Source organism: Aricia agestis, chromosome 4, assembly GCF_905147365.1.
Source record: "Aricia agestis chromosome 4, ilAriAges1.1, whole genome shotgun sequence".
NCBI classification, from domain to species: domain Eukaryota; kingdom Metazoa; phylum Arthropoda; class Insecta; order Lepidoptera; family Lycaenidae; genus Aricia; species Aricia agestis.
The window spans coordinates 11624969-11650243 of record NC_056409.1 but is presented as its reverse complement, the minus strand read 5'-3'; the positions used below and the strand labels follow the sequence as shown (position 1 = coordinate 11650243).

General features: G+C 34.6%; 2 protein-coding genes across 2 annotated transcripts; one reads left to right on the top strand and one right to left on the bottom strand.

Moving 5' to 3' along the window:
* Nucleotides 1-2804: 2804 nt before the first annotated feature.
* LOC121726314 (protein preli-like) lies at nucleotides 2805-13482 on the top strand. The gene is made up of 6 exons (XM_042113625.1): nucleotides 2805-3010; nucleotides 3455-3628; nucleotides 4133-4240; nucleotides 8697-8802; nucleotides 12424-12573; nucleotides 12953-13482. The coding sequence occupies exons 2-6, from the start codon at nucleotides 3537-3539 to the stop codon at nucleotides 13109-13111; spliced, it is 615 nt and encodes a 204-aa protein (XP_041969559.1). The 5' UTR covers nucleotides 2805-3010; nucleotides 3455-3536; the 3' UTR covers nucleotides 13112-13482.
* A 1814-nt stretch (nucleotides 13483-15296) lies between these two features.
* Nucleotides 15297-17048, bottom strand: LOC121726352 (probable methyltransferase-like protein 15 homolog). The gene is made up of 3 exons (XM_042113675.1): nucleotides 16918-17048; nucleotides 16601-16839; nucleotides 15297-16532 (listed from the first exon to the last, which is right to left on the bottom strand). Exons 1-3 carry the CDS (start codon nucleotides 16986-16988, stop codon nucleotides 15499-15501), a joined length of 1344 nt encoding a protein of 447 aa, XP_041969609.1. The 5' UTR covers nucleotides 16989-17048; the 3' UTR covers nucleotides 15297-15498.
* Nucleotides 17049-25275: the final 8227 nt, after the last annotated feature.

Sequence of the window (25275 nt, the reverse complement as noted above, 5' to 3'; positions counted from 1 at the left end):
TGTGTATCAAATATGTGACATTGCCAGATTTGTATAGATATACAATTCCTTTGTTTCTTTCCAAACTGGTTATATCTAAAGAGCCAAAATGTAGTCATTATGTACTTAAATAATCTATATTTTTGTCATTCACAGATAATTTCTCACTTAAGCACGCAACAACATAGAAGAGCTCGGCAACTCGTAGCTCTTGTTCCAAAACCGGGAGCAAAATCAGATTTGGACGAAAGTGATACTTCTGAGGACGAAGTTCAACATTTCTCCCTCCCGCTTTCCGCACTCTGATAGCAGATCACCACCTCCATCATTGCCATCTTCAATAGAAAACCTAAATCTTCTCTCAGATGACGATATTGAGGTCAATCAATTAATGGTCGCTTAAAAGTCTTTGGCACAAGCATACAGCCAATATTCAATTCAGTCACCATTGATTAACCTTTGTTGGAGATTAATTTTATCGCCTAATCCATCAGCAGTTCTGAGACCAGGACTTGGTGTCCGGTACCATCACTGATCACCCTCGTCACCGTCTGGACTAGCTGCACCCTTGCTGCGCTGCGTTGTGATAAAGACGAGAGAAAAAGACGTACGTAATGTATTACATCGTGATGTGCATTGTTACATTACGTTAACGTAAATTTGCGCGTCACGTCAACGTACTGTGCCTCGTTGACGACGTCGTAACGTGGAGATATGGACAGGTCCTTACATGGGCGGCGTTGGTCTCTATGACATGTTGATCGCTCTATATTGTACGTCATTCAGAGGCCATCATTGGCATTTTATTTTATTTATTTTATTATACATATTTTATTTTCACAAATGCTCGATATTTGTATAAATAATTCCTGGTTTCTATATCGGCGTGATGAAAAAGCCCTAAATTGAAATGTTTGACCGCCTGTCGAGGTTTGAAAGAGCTGATAATATTATGATTACCATCAGGCCTGTCACGAAATCTATGACTATTCAGAAGCCAGTAGCTGAAAGACCACGGTGCTGTATAACGGCTGTCAAGTTGCTCATTATCCAACTTTAATAGCCAGTAGAGCAAGTGCACAAATTAAGGGTTGAGTAAATTTTTTTGTCAACAATGCAGATAGAGATTATGCTTATTGCCGGAACGTAACTGTTTTATAGAATTTTATACTTAAAAGTAACAGTAATTATTAATATTTATAATAATTCAGTTATAAATATTTATATATCTTGCTTCACTGAAAAGTTGGCATTGTAGCAAATTAGATACATAGATTTTATAGTGTTAATTGTTAAGGACTTGGCAGTGTATCTAATATGTTACGCTCAATAAATGATAAATTACTGATATTAATTTTTTTTAATTATTTTTTCTCCCTTCTATAGCCACCTACAAACATATTGAATATGTTCTTTTTTAATTTTTTTTAAATATTTTTTCTTGCCAAGTATAGGGTTAATATACGAAGATGTGAAAATATACATTATAGCTGTTGTGTGTGGTCTCCTGACGATTTCTATAGAAAGATGTATCGTGCTATAATATACATCTTTACATTACCTGCTCTGTCTGTGACAGCCTTTAAACTTCTGTTCGGTGTCACGCTCACCGACCGGTGACCCGGTGTATATTTTCCTCTATGCCGGAGGCCGCGGCACACCGCGCCCGGCGGTCCACGGAACACGCCCCACGGATGTCTACACTCTACGGTTTTTTCACGGCAAGACAAGACGTCTTTGAGTAAAATCATAAATAGATTTAAAAAAAATAATTGTCATAATGACTATTGACATAAGATATTTCATGAGTTTTTGGGAGAATGTGAAAGAGTGATGTTGTGTTTTTATATTATTTTCCTAAAATTGTGTTATCTGGGATTTTAATGTGTAATTTGGTAGGATATTAACCATTAAATATTCGTTATCGTGCACAAGTGTGGGAAAGTGATGTAGTAACCAGAAACGTGCTCTTTTGTGTTCCCTCCAAAACTCTATCAAAAGTTTCAGTAAAGCGTCCTACCACTTTACTGAATCGACCGACTTGACTTCTTGACTGTATTGACTTTATACTTAGACTTTGACCAGACTTTGGACCTGACTGACCTGACGATAATATATAAAAAAATGTATTAAAGAATATTGTTTTCCCGCCATAATATTATACTCGACACTGGCCATGGTTATAGCCGAAGTGCCATTATACGAAAAAAAAAAAAAAAAAAAGATATTTCATATTTGACATTCTCTCGTCTTTTCCTTCTTAGGACTTAGGTCAGTGTTCCCAACTTAGGGGTTTTCCCCCCAGATTTAGGGGTTAAATAAGTGAGATCGGATTTTTTTAGGGGTCTGAAATTTTTAGGGGTATTTTCAGGGATTTTTTTACTTTTTAATATTTTTAAATTGTTGATATTAATATTAATTATTTCTTGACCTAGCGACTTCTAGCGACATCTATTACGTAATTCTATGACCACTCTGTGGTGACTGGCGGCAATACTGATGGTCCGATTTACATTAAATCGTAATGATGTCACTTGTGCAACATTTAATCCAACAAATAAAATGTTGAATTTATTCAATAATAAGATGTACGACTTCAAAACATCTGAATCTTCAGATGAAGATGAAATATTTAACATATTAAATCAATTATTATAATAGAAATATTTTAAAACATATTTCAGTATATTATTTCTAAACTATTATACATTTACATATATATATGCATATTTTAGGGGGAAAACAGAAAAATTAAGGCGATTTTAGGGGTTTTTGACACCAATTTAGGGATAAATATTTTTGAGAGTTGGTAACACTGACTTAGGTTAATTTAGGTTTTCACTTTTCGATCTTAGTTCTTAATTCATAAAAATAATACCGAATTGGTGTTATGGAAATCCGAAATAATAAAACATCCGCAACTTATTATAGCAATGAGAAAATCCAAAAACTAAATTCAATTAAGTGCAATTAAATTAACCTTTTTAGAAATATCAATTATTATAACACTCGTATTGGACGCGGTACTAAGGTAATTGATAAAACAATATTGATTATGTTTACTTATAGGATTATGTGATAATATTAAGGTAGCAAGTAGCAACAATCGAAAATAGTTTCTTTGATTCGGCATGGTACATAGTGAATTTTGTTCAGATAACTTTTTAAAACATTGAACTTTCATGCTGCATAAATATTTTGCTTCTTTGTTTACTACGGTCGCGGTGGTCTCAAAGGCATGGTTTACGTGACTCCGATCATATTTCACGTGTACTCGAAATCATTGACATTGTTTTAGTGTCTTTTTATGTCTTACTAAATTAGATAAGTTGACCTACATTTGTAATGATGTAATAAGTAGGTACATAGGTACATGGTAGGTACCTATGATATTATGTAGGTACCATAATCTTATTTGTTGATATTATTATATATGGTACATTAAGTTTATAATGTGTGTGTATTTTATTTTTAGGAATTTTGTAAACTATGGCCACAATTTGAGAAGCTAACATTATAATCCTTAAACCTATTGTTCAAAATATACAAAAATCACAATGGCAAGATATTTTGAGAATTCAACAACCTTCAACTTTAGCTGGGATCAAGTAGCTCGTGGATACTGGAAAAGATACCCAAATCCTCAAAGGTATGTAAGCAATCAAATCAAATACTACATACTATCAACAAAGTCAGCCAAAAGTCTAAGGGTGCTTTTAACTGAAGCTGCGGCATGATCAATATTTTTTAGGATGTAATAGAATTGCTGTGTTTAGCAAGGTCAGGCAAACAAAGTGATTTTATTGGTTCTCAAAAACTTCTTTTTTATGAAATAAGGGGGCAAACGAGCAAACGGGTCACCTGATGGAAAGCAACTATTATATTACTAACTACTATTATAAATATTTGCAGTCAGTCTTTGTATTTAAATATGTTGAGGAGCAATATTGTGCAGGAAAAGTATGAAACTAGTTGTCCATTTACTTTGTAAATGTGATGCTTATTTTGCATAAAGTAGCAATAAATAAAATTAAGTACCTATTTTTATAAATAGTAAACAACATAATATATGGTAAATTAAACATTGTTTATCTAAGAAATTAAAATACTTGGTTTAAAAAGATTAAAGTCTATCTACTGGTTAATTTTTCAGTACCCATGTCCTGTCTGAAGACACCTGTAGCAGACATGTCAAGGATGGCTGCCTATACACAAAAAGACTTTTGACAAAAACCAACAGAGTGCCTAAATGGGGAGAGAGGTGAGTTTTATTTACAGGTTGTGCTTTCATTAGGCTGAATGTTGCCTGCAACTTTCTGGCACCAAGATTTGTGTATCATGTGTTATTTGTCAATTAGAAATAATTTATTCTCAGAAGACATTCAGTCAGACAGTAATTTTGATCCAGTAAAAACTAATCCTTTCTCCATATAGTTCTTGCAATCCACGAGCGCGCGGCGCCCTTGGTTGTGTGGGTGACCATATCTATACACGCGTACATGGCTCGCTTGCTACTGACTGCTCCGTCAGGTACGCACACTAACGAAAATCTCTATTTACAATTACAAATAAAGGCTACGCGCGCTCGTGGATTGCAAGAACTGTACCAAATTTCTTCAGAAGCAGTTAGTAAAGTTAATGGACAGTCACACTTTTGCATTTATAAATTATAATATTGTGTATGTCTTGAGGTAAAGAGTAAAGATAGATAGATAGATAAACACTTTATTGCTCACATATAAATGGATATACAAACAGACCTAAAATACTTAAAAACTAATACATTAATGTGGGCAAGGGTGGCCTTGTCGCTATAAGCGATGTCTTGCAGGCAACCCTGCAAGGCAGGAGAGTTCACAAATAAATAGATAGCAGTTTAATTATAAGTAAATTAAATTAAGAAATTTAAAAAAACCCCCGCCAAACAACTTTAAAAAGTAATGAAATAATATTTACTGCCTTTAAGTTCAAATAATTCCTAACTTGTGTAAAGTAATATTTTAGTCCATAATTGTTGTCACGGTGTGTCGGGGGACCGCCAAGTAAACTACAACCAACAACCGCCAAGTCGCTGATTATCTCCATTCGGTTCGCTGTGAATTGATCCTTAAACTATAATGTGATGTGAAATCTCAAATCAAACATCTACATTAGCGGTCCCCCGACACACCTTGACAACAATTATGGACTAAAATATTACTTTACACAAGTTATGAATTATTTGAACTTAAAGGCAGTAAATATTATTTCATTACTTTTTAAAGTTGTTTGGCGGGCGTTTTTTTAAATTTCTTAATTTAATTTTATTTCATACTTTTTAAAATTGTATTGGTTATAGTGCAGAATAATTCCTATCAACGTATTTACCATCTATCAATGTCCTTTTCGATGAGGCCGTCAATATGAGCCCAAACATGAAACCTCCACTTTGGGTTCATACGAAGCTCGGTTCCTATAGAATCAGGTGATGCTGCAGCAGCAGCATGTAAATATTTACTGTCTAGTGTCTATCTACTTCTTACTGGTTGTCGCAATTAAAATGAGCCCAAACACAAAACCTCTGCTTTAAGTTGGCGAGGAGTTGGATATCCTATTGATTACCAGGTGATACTGCAGCACCTGGTTAACTTTCCATTAATATGTGTATACGTATATTGCATATTCACAAATGTCACAAACTAAAATGAAATATAAAACCCATCAAACGAATACAAGTTGCTAACGGCCTTTCATGAACCAGATAAACCCTGATTGTCCAGCACTGAGCAGGCTGATGATGATGAATTATAGCTAAGAACACTCTCGATCATGTCAGCTTTCAAATAAAAAAAAACTAGATCAAAATCGGTCCATCAGTTTGGATGCTACGATGCCACGGACAGATACACACACAGACAAACAGACAGACAGACAGACACGTCAAACTTATAACACCCCTCTTTTTTGTCGGGGGTTAAAAATGGACTACTTAAAATATGTACCCTGATGTACCGTAATTGTTTAGGACTTAGGTTTATACTATGCATTAAGATGTATAAAATATATTACTTACTAGCTGTTGCCCGCGACTTCGTCCGCGTGGACTTCAGTTTATAGCGCGTGATGTCAACAAAATTGGTGTCAAAAGCTTTTATAAAAAAACCCTGGTACCCCTTAAATCAATACAGCTGTGCAGCGTGCACACGATAAGTATTTCATTTTTTTATATTAAACTTTATATTTTATGCCAAATTTTAAAGCTTATTTAGCCCTCCAATTACACAACTTTACCCATAAACTATTTATCATTGATAGATTTAAGGTTACGTCACTGCACAGATAAAGTACTGACTTATTTAATACCGTAGAATAGATATAACGATGAAGATGATATATGATGATGTAAGATGATACCACGTCTTATAGAAAGACTTTTGAGCAAGCGTCAGCGCGATGTAGAAGACGCACGGCGCCATCTATTATGAATTGTTGGAACTAACTTAATTTGAACAAATTTACGCATTTTCACCCCCTTACAACCCTTTTTTCCAGTAAAAAAGTAGCCTATGTCCTTTCTCAGGCTTTAGACTATCTGTATACAAAATTTCATTACAATCGGTTCGGTAGTTTTGGCGTTTGGCGTGAAAGCGAGACTGACAGACAGACATACAGAGATACTTTTGGCGTTTGGCGTGAAAGCGAGACTGACAGACAGACAGACAGACAGAGATACTTTCGCATTTATAATATTAGTATAGATTAAGTGCACACTGCACAGCTGTTTTTGGGTATTTTGATTAAGGGCCGCGCTACACCGGAATGGCAGCGGCGAGGCGAGCACTTTCAGCGCTGCCATTCCGGTGTAGCGCGGCCCTAAGAGGGGTACCACTTACCAGGGTTTTAAAAAGTTTTTAAAGACACACATTTTGTTGACACCGCGCGCTATAAACTAAAGTCCACGCGGACGAAGTCACGGGCAACAGCTAGTGTTACAATAAAGTAAAAATTAAAACGCCATCTGTTGAATCGTATTAGAACTAAAATGTTCATTCCATCGATATATTTCTGGATTTTTTATAATATTATACATAAAATATGTTTAAGATTTTTGAAATTTTATTTTAATACACATCCAAGACCCAGGAACATTGAAAACTTTTTGTTCCGCCTGCGGGACTCGAACCCAGGACCCCCGGCATGAGCGCTGGCCACGCGCAATGCGAATTCATTTTCATCGATATTTTCATGGAAATAAGATATTTTCCCACATCAAAATGTAGCCTATGTCCTTTCTCAGACTCTAGAATAACTGTATACAAAATTTCATTGCAATCGGTTCAGTAGTTTTGGCGTGAAAGCAAGACAGACAGACAGACAGACAGAGATACTTTCGCATTTATAATATTAGTATGGATAGTATGGATTAGAAATGCAGTAGGAGTTCTACATAAGATAAGATAGATTGATTATTATTATACCAAGTGATAATATTATTAAACATAATATTCTAACGTATTAAAAACTATAAACAAAAACATACTAACTAATAAGTATGATTAGTTGTATGTTACAATAAAGTAAAAAATAAAACGCCATCTGTTGAATCGTATTAGAACTAAAATGTTCATTCCATCGATATATAATGTTCATTCCATCGATATATTTCTGGATTTTTTATAATATTATACATAAAATATGTTTAAGATTTTTGAAATTTTATTTTAATACAAATCCAAGGCCCAGGAACATTGAAAACTTTTTGTTCCGCCTGCGGGACTCGAACCCAGGACCCCCGGGATGAGCGCTGGCCACGCGCAATGCGAATTCATTTTCATCGAAATTTTCATGGAAATAAGATATTTTCCCACATCAAAATGTAGCCTATGTCCTTTCTCAGACTCTAGAATAACTGTATACAAAATTTCATTGCAATCGGTTCAGTAGTTTTGGCGTGAAAGCAAGACAGACAGACAGACAGACAGACAGACAGAGATACTTTCGCATTTATAATATTAGTATGGATTATATACATAAAATAATTTATAATATATAATATTATATTATATTACTAATTATAATAAAATATATTTAGCGTGTGACTTATTGAAATTCTTTGCAGATTAATCTGCCCTTCAGGTAAGGTCATTTTAATCCATCTGAATGAGAATAATGCTCTCACTTATCACAAACAATACATAAGTCACTGAATTTTATTGTTATTACTTATTACTGATATAAATTATATTACAAGATATTAAAATAATCATTATTTGAAATAATTTATCTTTTTATTGTTATTAAGTTATTTCTAGTATATTTCAGAGTTTTGTTGATTGGACAATTTTGCGACCTAGTTTCACATTCCTAAAATCTACTGATCAGCCACATAAAAAGTTCGATTTTAAATCTTGCTGCCAAATACAGTTATCAAGCTCTTATCTCCTTTATCTATTGAGATAAAACAGCCAATATAGTTACGAAAACAATGCAGGTGGCTGGCTTGTTTACGTATATTTCTTATAATAAAGTAACCTTGAGGTTTCATCAAGGCCTTTATGTAAAGTTCATCAAATGAATGGCCAACTTTAGTACCTACTCATATATTTTTTTATTAATATTGGAATGATAATAAAAACATATTTCTCTACATATTTTAGCTTTAAATATTTAGTTTATAGATACACATATAAAACACTAATGTAACAACATGTCATGTAAATAAATATTATTCTTTCTAGATTTTTCAGTGCAAAGTCAGTGAAAATTATAGAAGAGAGTATTGTCGATCCTGAAAAGAAAATTCTCATCACTTACACAAGAAATTTGGGTTACACCAAAGTTATGGTAAGATTACAATATAATATGCTACTCCCAACATTAAGATCGCTCGGCAAAAATAGTTTTTTTTTTATGAAATAAGGGGGCAAACGAGCAAACGGGTCACGTGATGGAAAGCAACTTCCGTCGCCCATGGACACTCGCAGCATCAGAAGAGCTGCAGGTGCGTTGCCGGCCTTTTAAGAGAGAATAGGGTAATAGGGGAGGGTAGGGAAGGGAATAGGGGAGGGTAGGTAAGGAAATAGGAGAGGGTAGGGAAGGGAAAAGGGTAGGGGATTGGGCCTCCGGTAAACTCACTCACTCGGTGAAACACAGCGCAAGCGCTGTTTCACGCCGGTTTTCTGTGAGCCCGTGGTATTTTTCCGGTCGAGCCGGCCCATTCGTGCCGAAGCATGGCTCTCCCACGTCACAATCGTACGTTTTTAGGTCCTAACCTAACATTGGTGAGGTTAGGACTGTAGACTCAGGAAGCACATTTTGTGGGACACCATTGATACAATTTGTAGTTGAACACCGTCGAGATTTCGCCTTTTTTGCGCGACCTCAATTTGTTTGATTGATGCCGCCTGTATCAAATTAATATGTACCATCGAGGAAATTGATTCCTAGGCAGTTGACACACCAACGTCATTTGGTGGGATCATGTTAATTGTGATCTGTCGCCTGTCGGCTGAGTTTGACGTAACGCGACCAAGCTACGTAGGTCCCCCATCTGCGTAGAAATCAACTTCTCTGATAGTACATACCTGCAAATAAACGGTTAATCGTTTGGACATGTTTATCTATACCGATATTATAATTGGGAAGAGTTTGTTTGTTTGTTTGAACGCGCTAATCTCAGCAACTACTGGTCCGATTTAAAAAAATATTTTACTGTTGGATAGCCCATTTGTCGAGGAAGGCTATAGGCTATATTTTATCACGCTAAGACTAATAAGAGCGAAGAAATAGTTGAAAATGTGGAAAAAACGGGGGAAATTATATAGAACTGCTTATTATCTTATGAATGAACTACTGGAGCAATTTTTATGTTATTTTGCAAACATGAAGAATAGACCACGTGAAGGGACATAGGCTATTTTTTGCTGCAAAATGTACGGTTGCGTGAAATTCCTAAATTACGCAAGCGAAGCCGCGCGGAACATCTATATAATATAATAAAATCGTAGGAAAGTAATATTATAATTCTGCAGAGTTTGTTAGTTTGTTTGTTTGTTTGTTTGTTTGAACGCGCTAATCTCAGGAACTACTGGTCCGATTTGAAAAATTCTTTCAGTGTTAGATAGCCCATTTATCGAGGAAGGCTATAGGCTATATTTTATCACGCTAAGACTAATTAAAGCGAAGAAATAGAGGAAAATGTGGAAAAAACGGGGGGAAATTATTTGAAAGGGCTTATTTTAACGCGCTAATCTCAGGAACTACTGGTCGGATTTGAAAAATTCTTTCAGCGTTAGATAGCCCATTGATCGAGGAAGGCTATAGGCTATATTTTATCACGCTAACTCTAATAGGAGCGAAGAAATAGAGGAAAATGTGAAAAAAACGGGGGAAATTATATGAAAGTGCTTATTTGAATGCGCCGATCTCAGGAACTACTGGTACGATTTTAAAAATTCTTTCAGTCTTGGATAGCCTATTTATCGAGGAAGGCCATAAGCTATATTTTATCATTCTAAGACTAATAGGAGCGAAGAAATACAGGAAAATGTGGGAAAAACGGGGGAAATTATATGAAATTGCTTATTATCTTAAGAACTACTGGAGCGATTTTTATGTTATTTGGCAAACATGAAGAATAGACCACGTATAGCGACATAGGCTATTTTTTTGCGGAAAACTGTACGGTCGCGTGAAATTCCTAAATTACGCAAGCGAAGCCGCGTGGAACATCTATATATAATAAAATCGTAGGAAAGTCAATTCTGTACATTTAATATTTTTGTACAATCTATACTAATATTATAATTCTGCAGAGTTTGTTTGTTTGTTTGTTTGAACGCGCTAATCTCAGGAACTACTGGTCCGATTTGAAAAATTCTTTCAGTGTTAGATAGCCCATTGATTGAGGAAGGCTATAGGCTACATTTTATCACGCTAAGACTAATAGGAGCGAAGAAATAGAGGAAAATGTCGAAAAAACGGGGGAAATTGTATGAAAGGGTTTATTTGAACGCGCTAATCTCAGGAACTACTGGTCCGATTTGAAAAATTCTTTCAGTGTTAGATAGCCCATTGATTGAGGAAGGCTATAAGCTATATTTTATTACGCTAAGACTAATAGTAGCGAATAAATAGAGGGAAATGTGGAAAAAACGGGGGAAATTATATGAAAGGGTTTATTTGACCGCGCTAATCTCAGGAACTACTGGTCCGATTTGAAAAATTCTTTTACTGTTGGATAGCCCATTGATTGAGGAAGGCTATAGGCTACATTTTATCACGCTAAGACTAATAGGAGCGAAGAAATAGAGGAAAATGTCGAAAAAACGGGGGAAATTGTATGAAAGGGTTTATTTGAAAGCGCTAATCTCAGGAACTACTGGTCCGATTTGAAAAATTTTTTCAGTGTTAGATAGCCCATTGATTGAGGAAGGCTATAAGCTATTATTTATTACGCTGAGACTAATAGTAGCGAATAAATAGAGAGAAATGTGGAAAAAACGGGGGAAATTATATGAAAGGGCTTATTTGAACGCGCTAATCTCAGGAACTACTGGTCCGATTTAAAAAATTCTTTCAGTGTTAGATAGCCCATTTATCGAGAAAGGCTATAGGCTATATTTTATCTCGCTAAGACTAATAGGAGCTAAGAAATAGAGGACAATGTGGAAAAAACGTGGGAAATTATATGAAAGGGTTTATTTGAACGCGCTAATCTCAGGAACTACTGTTGGATATCCCATTGATTGAGGAAGGCTTTAGGCTACATTTTATCATGCTAAGACTAATAGGAGCGAAGAAATAGAGGAAAATGTCGAATAAACGGGATAAATTATTTGAAATGGCTTATTTGAACGCGCTAATCTCAGGAACTACTGGTCGATTTGAAAAATTCTTTCAGTGCTCGATAGCCCATTTATCGAGAAAGGCTATAGGCTATATTTTATCTCGCTAAGACTAATAGGAGCAAAGAAATAGAGGAAAATGTGGAAAAAACGGAGGAAAATTATTACTGGAGCAATTTTTATGTTATTTGGCAAACATGAAGAATAGACCACGTTAAGGAACAAAGGCTATTTTATGCGGAAAAATGTACGGTTGCGTGAAATTCCTAAATTACGCAAGCAAAGCCGCGCGAAAAATCTGTATATAATAAAATCGTAGGAAAGTCAATTCTGTATATTGAATATTTTTGTACAATAAATAATACTTACTTGGGATGTGATCTACTATGCTAACGCGGACGAAGTCGCGGCCAACAGCTAGTAAATAATACTTGGGACGTGATCTACTATGCTAACGTAGACGAAGTCGCGGGCAACAGCTAGTATTGAATAATTTTGTACAATAAATAATACTTGGGATGTGATCTACTATGCTAACGCGGACGAAGTCGCGGGCAACAGCTAGTGTTTAATAAATAAGTGTATGTCCTAAAATTATATTTTCGTTGCGTCTTTCCAGAGTGTCGTGGAGAGGGTTGAATACAGACCTTCAGGTGCAGGCCAGACAGTAGCCAAGCGTTCAGCCTGGATTGACTCACAGGTGTTCGGGTTCTCCAGGGCTATCAGGGCTTTTGGTGTTGACAGATTCAGAAAAAATTGTTCACAAATGGTAAGTTGTTCTTATTTTGAAATTATTATTATATATAAAACTTATTTAGTTTATTAGAAGTCAAAAACCGAAATCCGAAAACATAAATTATAATATAGCCTAATAAATTGTCTCTAATTAAACCTAATTCATTGAAATCTGACTAGTTGAGCAGGTGTAATGGTAAAACAAACTTACATTCATTTATATCTACACTTACAACCAAAATCGTTATCTTATCCTTCCTTTAGGCTTTGCTGGGGTCAAGTTGTATTAGAATACTGAAGTCCATTTATAATGCATTCCTGGAACTTAGAAAACAATTTTTTATTGAAAAAACTATAATAACAACATTAATTGTTATACTAGCAATAATAGCAAATCTTAATTATGTTTTCAGGTCAACGGGTTCAACTTTGTTCTACACAACATGTTCCCGAGGCAGGTGCCGCAAACTGTTGCACCCATGACGCACACATTAAAAGAGATGCGCGAGGCGGCGGCCGCGGCCACCGACCGGGCCAAAGCGAACGTCCTGTCGTCCGTCAACAGGACATAACAGGACAACGATTGAGTGCGCTCGGTGCATCAGACGTTAATGTGTATGATTAATCTAAGTACATGTTAAAGTACAGTAAGTTAATCATAGCCATATTGCTGTTATTGTAAGATCGAGAGGATTAATTGTGTCCATCTTGATTTCCGGATGCACAGCAAAAATAATAATTAAAACTTTATTTAAAGAAGAAAATATATATAAAATACAATGGATTGGGTTTTTGTAGTCGAGTAAATTAATGTTGGATAGGGGTTGCAATAATTTGCAAAGGAAGCATAATATTATTATGTAAGGAGTAGTCTAAACTCTAAGGTAACCACCTGGGCCTCTATCATGAGCTCATAAATCCATTCTTTTTACGCCCTTATCTGACTGTATAAGGACGTAAAGTGAATGGATTTAAGAGCTCATAATAGGGCCCCAGATTTGTCTTCCGCGTGTAAATATAAAGAAGTTGGAGAATCCAATCTAAGAACTACGATATTATACAAAAAGACAAGACCATAATTAATAATAATAATTATGACAAAACACGAAAAGTGAAGTAGAATAGTCATGAGTCATGAAATATTTTAAAATGGATAATACGGGATCTGTGGAAATGTAACTATAACTGCACCTCATAGGGAATGGTAAACTGGATAGTCATACATATTTCATATTATCATTTCTGCTTTCTGGTTGATGTTGAAGACTGGCAATATCACATTTGATAAATGTTGATGCCACATTCAAGATTTCTTGGTAATATATAAAATATGAAATATTTTATCTGTTCATCAGTCACTGCCATTGTGTCATTTACTTTTAATATACAAGTACCTTTTATGCAATGATATTACTTCTGGATCATAATTATTTCACGGTACTTTCTATTGCATATCTTGCAATGGATCGCAAATGAGTGCTTTTAAAGTTGTGTGTGACCTATAAACTCTTCTATAATACAATGAAAATCATGTTTTATGTTAATAAAAAATACTCTTATAAAACCTGTTGTATATAATATTGTATTTAAAATGTAAATTACATAAATTATTAACTTTTCCTCTCTTTTTAACTTACCCATAATATTCTGACTACGAAATTCTCTGTATGAAAGCAAACAGCACTGTTGCGAAGTATTAAATACTTGAATTGTTCACTTTTTCAATTGTAATAATTAACAGTACTTACATAACAATAATTTATTCTGATATGTAAAATAAGTACCAGTAGCATTGTTTTTCCACATTCCATCAGTGAGTATGAGTATCAATTGTAAGCATTTTTATGCTCGACTGATGTTTGGAATGTGTTTATGCCTGATTCCTGAATCTTCTGGAAAGGTTATAGGCTGGTTTTATCGTTAAGCGTTTTGCAGCGCCGTTGGCGCGCGCGTCCGAAGCTGTAACAAACGTATGGACGAACGGCGCTGCTCAAGCGCGCGACTCTAAACGTTACTACTACCCCCATACAACTTCGATAGCGCGGCGCTCCGACGGCGCCGCCGAAACGTTTAACGATAAAACCAGCAATAAATTATTTTGTTAAAAAAGGTAATTTTGAACGAAAAAATATATTTAAGATCTAGAATGGTATTGTATTATTGTAAATTTAAAGTAAGTAGATTTAATCAAAGTAAAAAAAATATATTATGTTAATTTAGTTTGAGTACATACTCTGTAATTGCGTATGCTTATATTTTAAATTTTTAATCGTATCCTTGCATTTTTTCTTATGGCCTTATGTTGAGAATGTAGAAGTTTGTTCAAATTATTGTTTTATTAAAATAAATGTTTAAAATAAAGATATGACAAGTAGTACTTTGTTCTTCCTTTTTTTAAGTACCTACCTACATACAGCACATAGATATTATAATAACTATGTAACTTTAACTTTGTTTTAGTGGCGGCCGAAAAGGAAGATCTTCCGACCAAGAGAGATAGCATGCTCGGTCAGGCCGAAGCCACTGACGTCATTTCAGACGTTGTATACCTATATCTTGCCGTTCTACGAAACTTCGATAGCGCGATGCAGGAATGTTAGGCGAATTGTGGGTACCGCCACATAACCATGACGGTTTTCATTTTAATACTAAAAATAAGTCATTATAGTGTTAAGCTGTGATTAACGTTATTATGATAAATTATGTTCATAATTTAAGGACTAAGAAATTAATGGTTAAATTAAGAAAAAGGAGTTAGTCATAAAAGCTACAAGTATATTTAAACACTACATTCAAACTGTTTAACACATCAACAAAAATAAACAGAACATGTTACACAAGCTATCTTGTGTAACTTAACCATTATGTTTTAATATTACATTCTATTAAATTTTGAAGTAACAGAACAGTTGTAAAACTAGAACGTAAACTGTTTGAGGCAAAGTTTTAAAATTCTCGACTATTTAACTTTTATTGCAGCTCTCAATCTAGCACTCCTACTTCTTGGGTTATTTTCTACTTCATCGTCCGTTGGAACATCTACATGTTTATTTATCGCTTTCCAAGGGGTGTCTAAGAACTCATTTATTGTTTCTTTATCTTGCACGAGCATTGGACTTAGATATCTGAGAGGCACAGGATTGGCTGTATCATTGATGATATTCCCAGCTATGTGTCTTTTAACAATTGTGTCCTCCAGGGAGTGGAAGCAGATGGTCACGAGTCGACCATTCAATTTTAAATAATATTTTGCTAAGATCATTCCGTAGTTCAATTCATTCAGCTCATTGTTAACGAATATTCTTAAAGATTGAAATACTTTGGTAGCATTGGACTGGGGCCTCTGCAACTTGTCTAATCTTATTTCATCTGGACAGCAGGAGTCTACGATATCTACCAGCTCTTGGGTTGTATCAATATTTTTAATCATGTATCTTGCTTGAATTATTGTTTGGGCAATTTTTGCTGCTTTTTTCTCCTCTCCATATATTTTAAATATTTTGTATAATTCCTGTTCATTAGCTGTTGCTAAAACTTCTCTTGCGGTTATTTGATTCGGATCCCTGCCGGCATCCATTCTCATGTCGAGTAAACCATTTTTACTAATTGAAAATCCTCTTTCTCCTGTGTCTAGTTGCATTGATGAACACCCAAAATCAAAAAGTATGCCATCAACAGAAGATTGTTTGACTCCATTTTGTTTCAAGAGATTCGGTAGTTCACTAAATTTTCCTAACAAAGGTGTCACTCTGCCTTTTGAATAATTTTCTGCTAAGCTAAGGGATTTTTCATAAGCAACAGGATCTCTATCTAATGTGATTACCTTACAATTTGCTGTATCAAGGATTTTCTTAGTATGTCCACCGGCTCCAAAAGTCATGTCAATAAATAGCTCATCATCTGATGGGTTTAAGTATTTAATTACTTCATTTAACATAACAGGAGTATGATCTTTGTATTCCATAGACTTTGTGTGTACTTTCCTTAATAATACTCTACGAGTAGAAAGAAATTGTTTGAACAACATTTTTAATTTTTGTTGAATATCTTTTTGAAAAAACCCTTGTTTTCTTCTTTTAGATACTCTAATACTTCATTAGACAGTATGACGTTACACTCCTCTATACTGAGACCCGTGGCAGTACTAAACTTCGTTCTCTTATATTTGTTGTGGTAGAAATTGTCAGCTAACTTATTCAGGGAGTTGTATTGGCGAGTACAAAGTTCTGAATCCAAGTTATCTTTATTAGATGCTTCAAACGCGACTTTAACTTTGTCTCGGATGAATTTTCCTAAATCTCTGAAATTAAAAAGAAATAAAAGTGGTTGTGTATAGCCAACAAAAAGGATTAAAGTAAAACTGAATTGTAGTACAAACCTTTCACCTTTACTAGCGTCAACAGGCCATTTTGCTATTAGTTTCATAAATTTCTTATATTGGGATGTCATAGTAAGTTTTTACCATTATAATGATTTATTATATATAAAAAATCTTATGAAATATTTTGAAATACCTAGGTTATGAATTTATATGAAAATATTAATTTGACACTTGACTTTGACAAATGACAAGAGATTTTTCTTCGGAATAAGCCAGCTAGTGTCAAGTAAAATAAAAAATTGCGGGAAACAAAATGTTTACAAAATATAATGATTTTTTTCCAGATTATCTAGTAAAAGCAGCGACCACATAGCCTCTAGACGCCTAATGCAAGGCGAATACTTTCAGACAATATGTAAGACTTATAGGTCTTACTTTAGATAATGATAGCGAAATCTGTCTTAGTATCGACCACATCCGTGACCCATGTACATCTCGTGCGTTTCATACAAAATATTTTTTTTACTGTCAAGAATCAATTTATTCAGAGCTCGAATTACACTGGTCTGAATCCATGACGAAAGCATTTGACATAAGTCATATCCCTTTCTATCAAATACAAATTAGTAATGCTTATCCTTTCTTCCGTTATCGTCACGCGTCACTAGTGATGTGATACCAACTATCTTTCAGAGGTATATTTTTTTTTAATCGAAAATCGAAACAAAGCGTGATATGCTCAAGTCATTTTGAGTAGAACTGTTGTTAAACAACTGATTAATGATTATAATTTATAGCGTACAGCTATACGTGGGAGAGCCATGCTTCGGCACGAATGGACCGGCTAGACCGGAGAAATACCACGTTCTCACAGAAAATGTTTCGCCGAGTGAGTGAGTTTACCGGAGGCCCAATCCCCTATTCCCTTCCCTTCCCTTCCCTTCCCATCCCTACCCTTCCCTATTCCCTCTTAAAAGGCCGGCAACGCACCTGCAGCTCTTCTGATGCTGCGAGTGCCCATAGGCGACGGAAGTTGCTTTCCATCAGGTGACCCGTTTGCTCGTTTGCCCCCTTATCTCACAAAAAAAAAATAGCAATAAAAATTGTCGACGATTACTGAGCTCTGCAGTATCAACATTGTTTTTGCCAATTTTAGTAAGAGAAATATGGATAAACCATCCATCTACTAGTACTACTACTATCTACCCATCACATAGCATTGTTTTTTGTCGGCGTTGCGAAGTAATCATGAAATCTTATCTTGAAAGCGTAAAGAAAGTAACCAAGTAAAGATTTTTAGTCACTAAAACTTCAAGCAGTTTTATTGGCGAACAACTATTTTTAGAAATAAATTTCCATCAATTTCATTGTGACTTAGAAATTAATCATGTGGGGGAATTAGCAAGTCAAATAATCTATACTAATAATAAATATAAAGCTGAAGTGTTTGTTTGTTGTTTGAACGCGCTGATCTCAGTACCTAAGTACTGGACCGATTAGAATTTTTTTTCAGTATTAATCAAGGAACGCTTTATTATATATCCTATGTAGCCTATATTATATTATCACGCTAAGACCAATAGGAGCAGAGCACCAATGAAGAATGTTTCAAAATCGGGTGATTTTTCCTATTGTGCTGCGTAAACGATAAAAGTTTCGCAAAAATCATATAATATTACAGAATTTTTGCCCTTTAAAAGTTTAAAAAAAGTATATAAGTATATAATTTGTAAAAAAAGTATATTTTTAAATATACTTAGGTAAGTATAAGGTAATTTTTTAATGTAATCCGAAAACGTTTTTGTATATTTTTAGAAGCTTCCCACAATTAATAAAAGTCTTTTCTTCATTCTATAAGTACTTTAAAATAAATATGTACTGGTTTTTTTATTTCTTTTGACAAGCGCTTCTCGTACTCCCATCACTAGTAATTCTGATTTATGACATGCCGTGAATTTGAATTGGCCAATCGTAATGCATTTCTTACCTCTCCCCCCGCGTCGCTTACCTCAGCACAGTGACACAATAATTTGTTAAGAGAAATCAAAACATTAGGCGTCTATTGGGTTATGTGGTCGCTGAGTAAAAGTAAAATAATCGGCCAAGTGCGAGTTGGTCTCGCACACTAAGGGTTTCGAATCGTTATAGAACAAAAGTAGGCCAAAAATTGTGTTTTTTGTATTATGGGAGCCCCTAAATTTAAATTTTGTTTTAATATTATTATTAAATATGTACACATAGATATAAAAAAGGCCTTCATGAAAAATTCAAGTGCCTACCAGTTGCCATTATTGATATAGAACAAAAAAGGCCGAAAAAAATCACGTTTGTTGTATTGGAGCCCCCTTTAAATAGGGTAAAGTACGAGTCATTAGAATTTTTCAGTACAGGGACACTTTACACTTTGATCGTAAAATAAAAGTTTGTGGTTTTATACGACGTAAATAATAATGGAATTAATATTGTGGGGCATTCACGCTACAATAAAAATAAATTTTTGGCCTATTTTTGCTCTATATAACGGTACGGAACCCTTCAAGCGCGAGTCCGACTCGCACTTGGCCGATTATTATCACTTTTAGCAGGATTATAAGCAAATATTGTATTGTATTAATACAAAAAGTTCTTCTGTACTTCATATGCTTGCATATATATAATATACACATTAATCTGTGCTGTAAGGCTTTATTTTAATAAAGTTTTATTTTAATAATTCTGGTGGCATTTTAATGCCACCCGAATTACGTATGCTGCGATTTGTGGACATCAAAACAGCGGCGAGAACTATACTGAGCTGGGGGCCCGCCGCCCGGCACATAATTCCCATTATTCCAAATTAGCCTCGTGTAATCCCGTTAGTGCGGGATGCGCCGCAATTATTCCGGGATGTTTGTGCTCTTTGTCTGTTTTTTTACTTCTTCTATATGCCAGGGGTCACCAATTAGTTTCGCTCGGGGGCCGTTTTAAGAAATAAAATGACCTTCGCGGTCCACACATTTAAAAAGAAAAAAATTAAACAAATGTAATTACGGAAACTACACAGGTATTTGTTTGTATCAATGAGAAACGGGTCAATTTTTGTCGTTACATGTTCATCAGTACCTATGTCGAGACCGAAAAACGAAGTTCATCTTCGAACATGCTTGGTCCGCACACAATGGGTAGGCGCGCGAGTGGATCGAATCGACAATTTCGGGGACATAGGGACCAATTTTTGTTTTTCAAATTTTTTTTTTGTGCCAATGGATAGAGCTAATTAATCTTAACAAATGTTATTCTTTGCAATTTTTTCTTAGGGTTATTATTTAAGTAGAAAAAAACATATTTTTAAATTTCTTGTATGGAAAAAAATATATAATCCCAAATTTTTGTCAAGTCCTGATAGATCCCGCGCTCAAACCTTTTTTTTAATATATTTTGGCTACATTGCTAGTATTATGTACCATAAATGTGTGCCTAAAGTTGCCACTCTGCCAGAAATAGCCGAAGAAAATTACAAAAGATTTAATTAGTAACTAATGACTTCTTAAAATTCCTTAAACTATTCTAGGCATATTTCATGCAAAATAATTATTATGCTAGTAAAACAATACTTATAATTACTTAAAATTAGAAAAAAAAAACTAGAAATATCGATTCCCCATATGACCCTCAATTCTTTCGACCTGAAGAATCTACATAACCTGGAAGAACAATTAATTCTACAGAACCCTGTCCAACTAAATCAAATATCTTCTTCACTGTACCATACAACGTTGCCCCTATACACGTTAGTATTTGGTATAGTTACAATTTCCCTTATTCTTATCATCCGACGTCGCCGCTTGCGTCGACAAAAGGACAGTGGTCTAAACGAGGGTGTCACTCCAACCAGCCAAGCTGATCAACCAGTCTACGCAGTTCCTGTAAAGAATCAAGAATCTGAGCCAGCAACTTTCTCGCTCAAAGTCCTCAAATAGTTGCTTCTCTGGGGGTGGAGGAATTACGCACGGACCCCTAAAGGAGAATGCTGATGCAGCCGCACGTGCCCGGTCAACGCCATCGCCTTCGAGGTAACACATCAGCAGTTTCAGCATAACCGCGTTTTCGTAATTATTCATGTTCTATCAAAAATTGTCATTCCATTCCGGTCTAGGATCGATCGCGGAACAATTATTGTAAATGAAATATAAGTTAGTTTAATAAATTTCTTATATAATTTCTGGTTTTTTTTGGAAGCCTGGGCTGCCGAATTCGTAATTAATTTGAATTGTGTATTTTCTAACAATCGCTTACCTAATGATAATGAATCGAACAACATTCAAAATAAAGAGCTTAAGTAATTGCATAAGGGCTTATACCCTCATTAGCCAATCATTAATAGTTATAATTATCTTTGTTAGGTGTGGAAAATTATAAAAGGATCGTAATTGATATTTCAAAATTAGTTATTGTTTAAACGTGCTACTACATACATCGTATTTTCACAGTGTTTAATTTTCTTTATTTTGGTATAATGGACGGTCTTGTGAATAATATAGATTTATTTATGGTATTAAGAGACCAATTGAAAAGTTTGTCAGATAGTAAAAAACTATTTGATTTTCTACAATCGAAAATAAATGTGACCGAAGAGAATAGTGCCGTGCTTAGAAAGTTCTGTATGCGTTTTTGTTCTAATATATGTGCCAGATGGGAAAAATGCAACCGAACATTAGCTAAATTTATTTAAAAAAATGGCGATTGGTTAGAATCGTCAATAAATTGGCCCCAAGAAATCAATTTTGATGTTATCAATACTGAACCAATAGAACTCGAGGTTTATGATAATACTGAGAATCTACCACCAGCACTTTCTACTTCAGACGCTTCCACATCTACGTTTACTCCGAGGAAACCTTTTGAAGATTTATGTGATCGACAAAAACGGAGACGTTTAGATGAAATAAATAAAAATCTTTCATTTTCTCCGGAAGAAATGTCTGCCATATCAACAAGGAGTTTAAAAAATAGTGGAAACGAAGATATTTCAAAAATAATGAACCATTTACTCAATCATCCAGAAGATTTAAATAAAGTCAAGGCATGCTTAAACAACGATAAGGTTAAGAGTGATACGTATTCACCTGATAAGGCACTAGCTTTATTAGTTTCGCTAAAGTTATCAAAGTGGCAATATATAAACTTAAGAGAGTCTGCGAGTGAAAATGGTTCAGAGTTATATCCATCGTACTACAAATTGCAACAAGCTAAATTGAATTGTTATCCAGATAAAAAAGATTTATGTATTACTGAGGACGGGGCTTCAATTAAACTGCAAGCTTTACTCAACTTGACTGTATCAAGACTTTTGGATGCAATATCCATGGATTTGGACGCAACAATAAATTTAGAGCTTGTAAGTAAATGGGGTTTTGACGGAGCTTCTGGTCAAAGTGTGTACAAGCAAAAAGTAAACAAAGAATTTGAAGACTCCAGTATTTTTATGGCCAGTCTAGTACCAGTTAGGCTACAACAATCCGATGGAACTATTGTTTGGGAAAACGATAGACCATCGTCCACGTTTTACTGTCGTCCATTAATGTTTCAATTTACGAAAGAAACCCAGTCCACTGTTATGTCAATTAAAAACAGAATAACAGAAGAAATAAAAGCGCTTCAGCCATCAAAACTGAATCAAATTGAAGTGTCTCACCAGTTACTTTTGACGATGATTGACGGAAAGATAACGTCATATTTATCAGAGACGTCGACAGCCGTTTGCGATATTTGCAAAGCAAAGCCATCGGAAATGAACAATATTGAACTGCTTGACCAAAAACACAAGAATGAAGAAATTCACCAGTACGGACTATCATCTTTACACTGCTGGATAAGGTGTATGGAGTACCTTCTTCACATAGGTAACAATAATTATTCTTATTTATCATACCTTAGCTATTAATTACTTTACAGCCGCAAGTCATTGTTCTTTTACAAAATATTCATTTTCAATATTAATAATGTCCCATTTTTCTTATGCAGCCTATCGTATGGATTTTAAAAAATGGAGTGGCAGGGGCGAAGATCAACAAAAAATTAAGCTTAGAAAGTTCGAAATTCAGCGAGCATTTAGAGAAGATTGCGGATTACTAATAGACCAGGTGAAACAAGGAGAGGGAACAACTAATGATGGCAATACTGCCCGAAGATTTTTCAGGGACGCAGACACTGCAGCCCGTATTACTGGTATAAGCAAGGAATTAATAGAAAGGTTACATGTAATACTCCAGACTGTAGCATCTGGAGAGTGCGTCAACCTTTCTAAATTCTCCTTATTCTGTAGAGAGACTGCAGAACTCTACATAAATTTATATCCCTGGTATTATATGCCTTCTGGTTTACATAAGCTGCTTAAACATGGCGCTGATATTATCCAGCATTTTGCTACCATACCTATCGGCAATCTGTCAGAAGAAGCAGCAGAAGCTCGTAACAAAGATTTCCGGAAATTCAGAGAGAGTTATTCCAGAAAATTAAGTAGAAAAGCCACAAATGAGGATATTTTACATAATCTTTTAATATCATCAGATCCAAATATCACAAGTTTTAGACCAAGACTATCACAATATTTACATGGAATCGATTTTTCTTTTTTTTTTTCTAATTTTAAGTAATTATAAGTATTGTTTTACTAGCATAATAATTATTTTGCATGAAATATGCCTAGAATAGTTTAAGGAATTTTAAGAAGTCATTAGTTACTAATTAAATCTTTTGTAATTTTCTTCGGCTATTTCTGCCAGAGTGGCAACTTTAGGCACACATTTATGGTACATAATACTAGCAATGTAGCCAAAATATATTAAAAAAAAGGTTTGAGCGCGGGATCTATCAGGACTTGACAAAAATTTGGGATTATATATTTTTTTCCATACAAGAAATTAAAAAATATGTTTTTTTCTACTTAAATAATAACCCTAAGAAAAAATTGCAAAGAATAACATTTGTTAAGATTAATTAGCTCTATCCATTGGCCCAAAAAAAAATTTGAAAAACAAAAATTGGTCCCTATGTCCCCGAAATTGTCGATTCGATCCACTGTGAGGCGGTCCGTATGCGGACCGCGGTCCGCCATTTGGTGACCCCTGCTATATGCTAAAACAAGAGGGTCGTCACAGTTTGCAGTAATATTTGAATTTTAATACCTACAATATCAAACAATGCTTACAAAATATGTGAAAGAACTAAAAAAAACTATAATCCATTTTCAATTTGTCAACTTGTTGTCAATAGACTTCAACCATAAATAAAAGAGTATAATTTGTAATACAGTATAGGTTTGTAGTGTGCGTATTGTAGTGTGTGTAATGTTTTATTTGTTAAAAAAATGTGTGATAAAAGCATAATTTTGAAATAATATTAGCTCGATGCACTCCTTCACCATATATTATAAACTATTACTGTGCAAAATTTCATTCACCTACGTTTCCGCATTTTTCGTCAAAAGCTATACTTATGTACAAAGTTTTTCGTTCGCGTATTATTATATAGATTACCTTGTAACCAATGATGTTTTTTTAATAATCTTGTAACAATAATAATATTAGATATAATAAGCTGGAATTCAAAGTTTAAACATTTTTGTTGGGTACAAGCTGTGGTTAGAATGCGAAGGTTTGATTGGAAATTGTAACACAAAAACAGTAGCTATCAATAACGAAATGTAGTTTAGAGTTTGAATGTGGTTACAAGACGTTAGCGAGGCATTTCTAACACAATTTAAAGTTTAGTCCAGAGAATTCTATGGAATGTTGGTAATTACGACACGATTCCCTTAATTTTTTGAAGTGAAAACTTCTTTAGCGGCGTTGAGCACTCTTTTTGAATAGGTTAAAAAATATTATCGCGACAGGAGTCAGAACTCGTGACGTGATCAAAAATTCGTAATATGGAGGAAAAGTAGATCGTAGGCGCGGCCTTGGAGAGGAAGTAATATCCCGCTTTCTTTCTACCGCGTGGCGAAATTGTAGGACTGCTATTTCTTTACACTCCCAGGGTGCTACCCGTTGTTTAAAAAAAAAAACTTGAGATGTGTCAAGGGACACCCGAATGGAACGAAGTTATTCCTTATGTTCAAAAAACATGTATACTTACATAATTATACACTCAAAAAAAATTAAAAGTTGTCATAAAATCTCTTGGGCTAGACCATAGACATAATATATACCTTACGACAGTATATATTATGTCTATGGGCTAGACCAATTTATTATTGTATCTGGTTGATTTTGGTATCACTAAAAAGTTTTAATTTTACAGAAGACAATTCCAAATTCAAATTAGGTAAATGTGCGATTTTAATTTGTTTTTATTATTGTTAAAATGACTGATTCTAATGAAGGAATTCGATACATTTTAACAGTTTATGATTTTAACAGTATCTGTGAGAGTAGC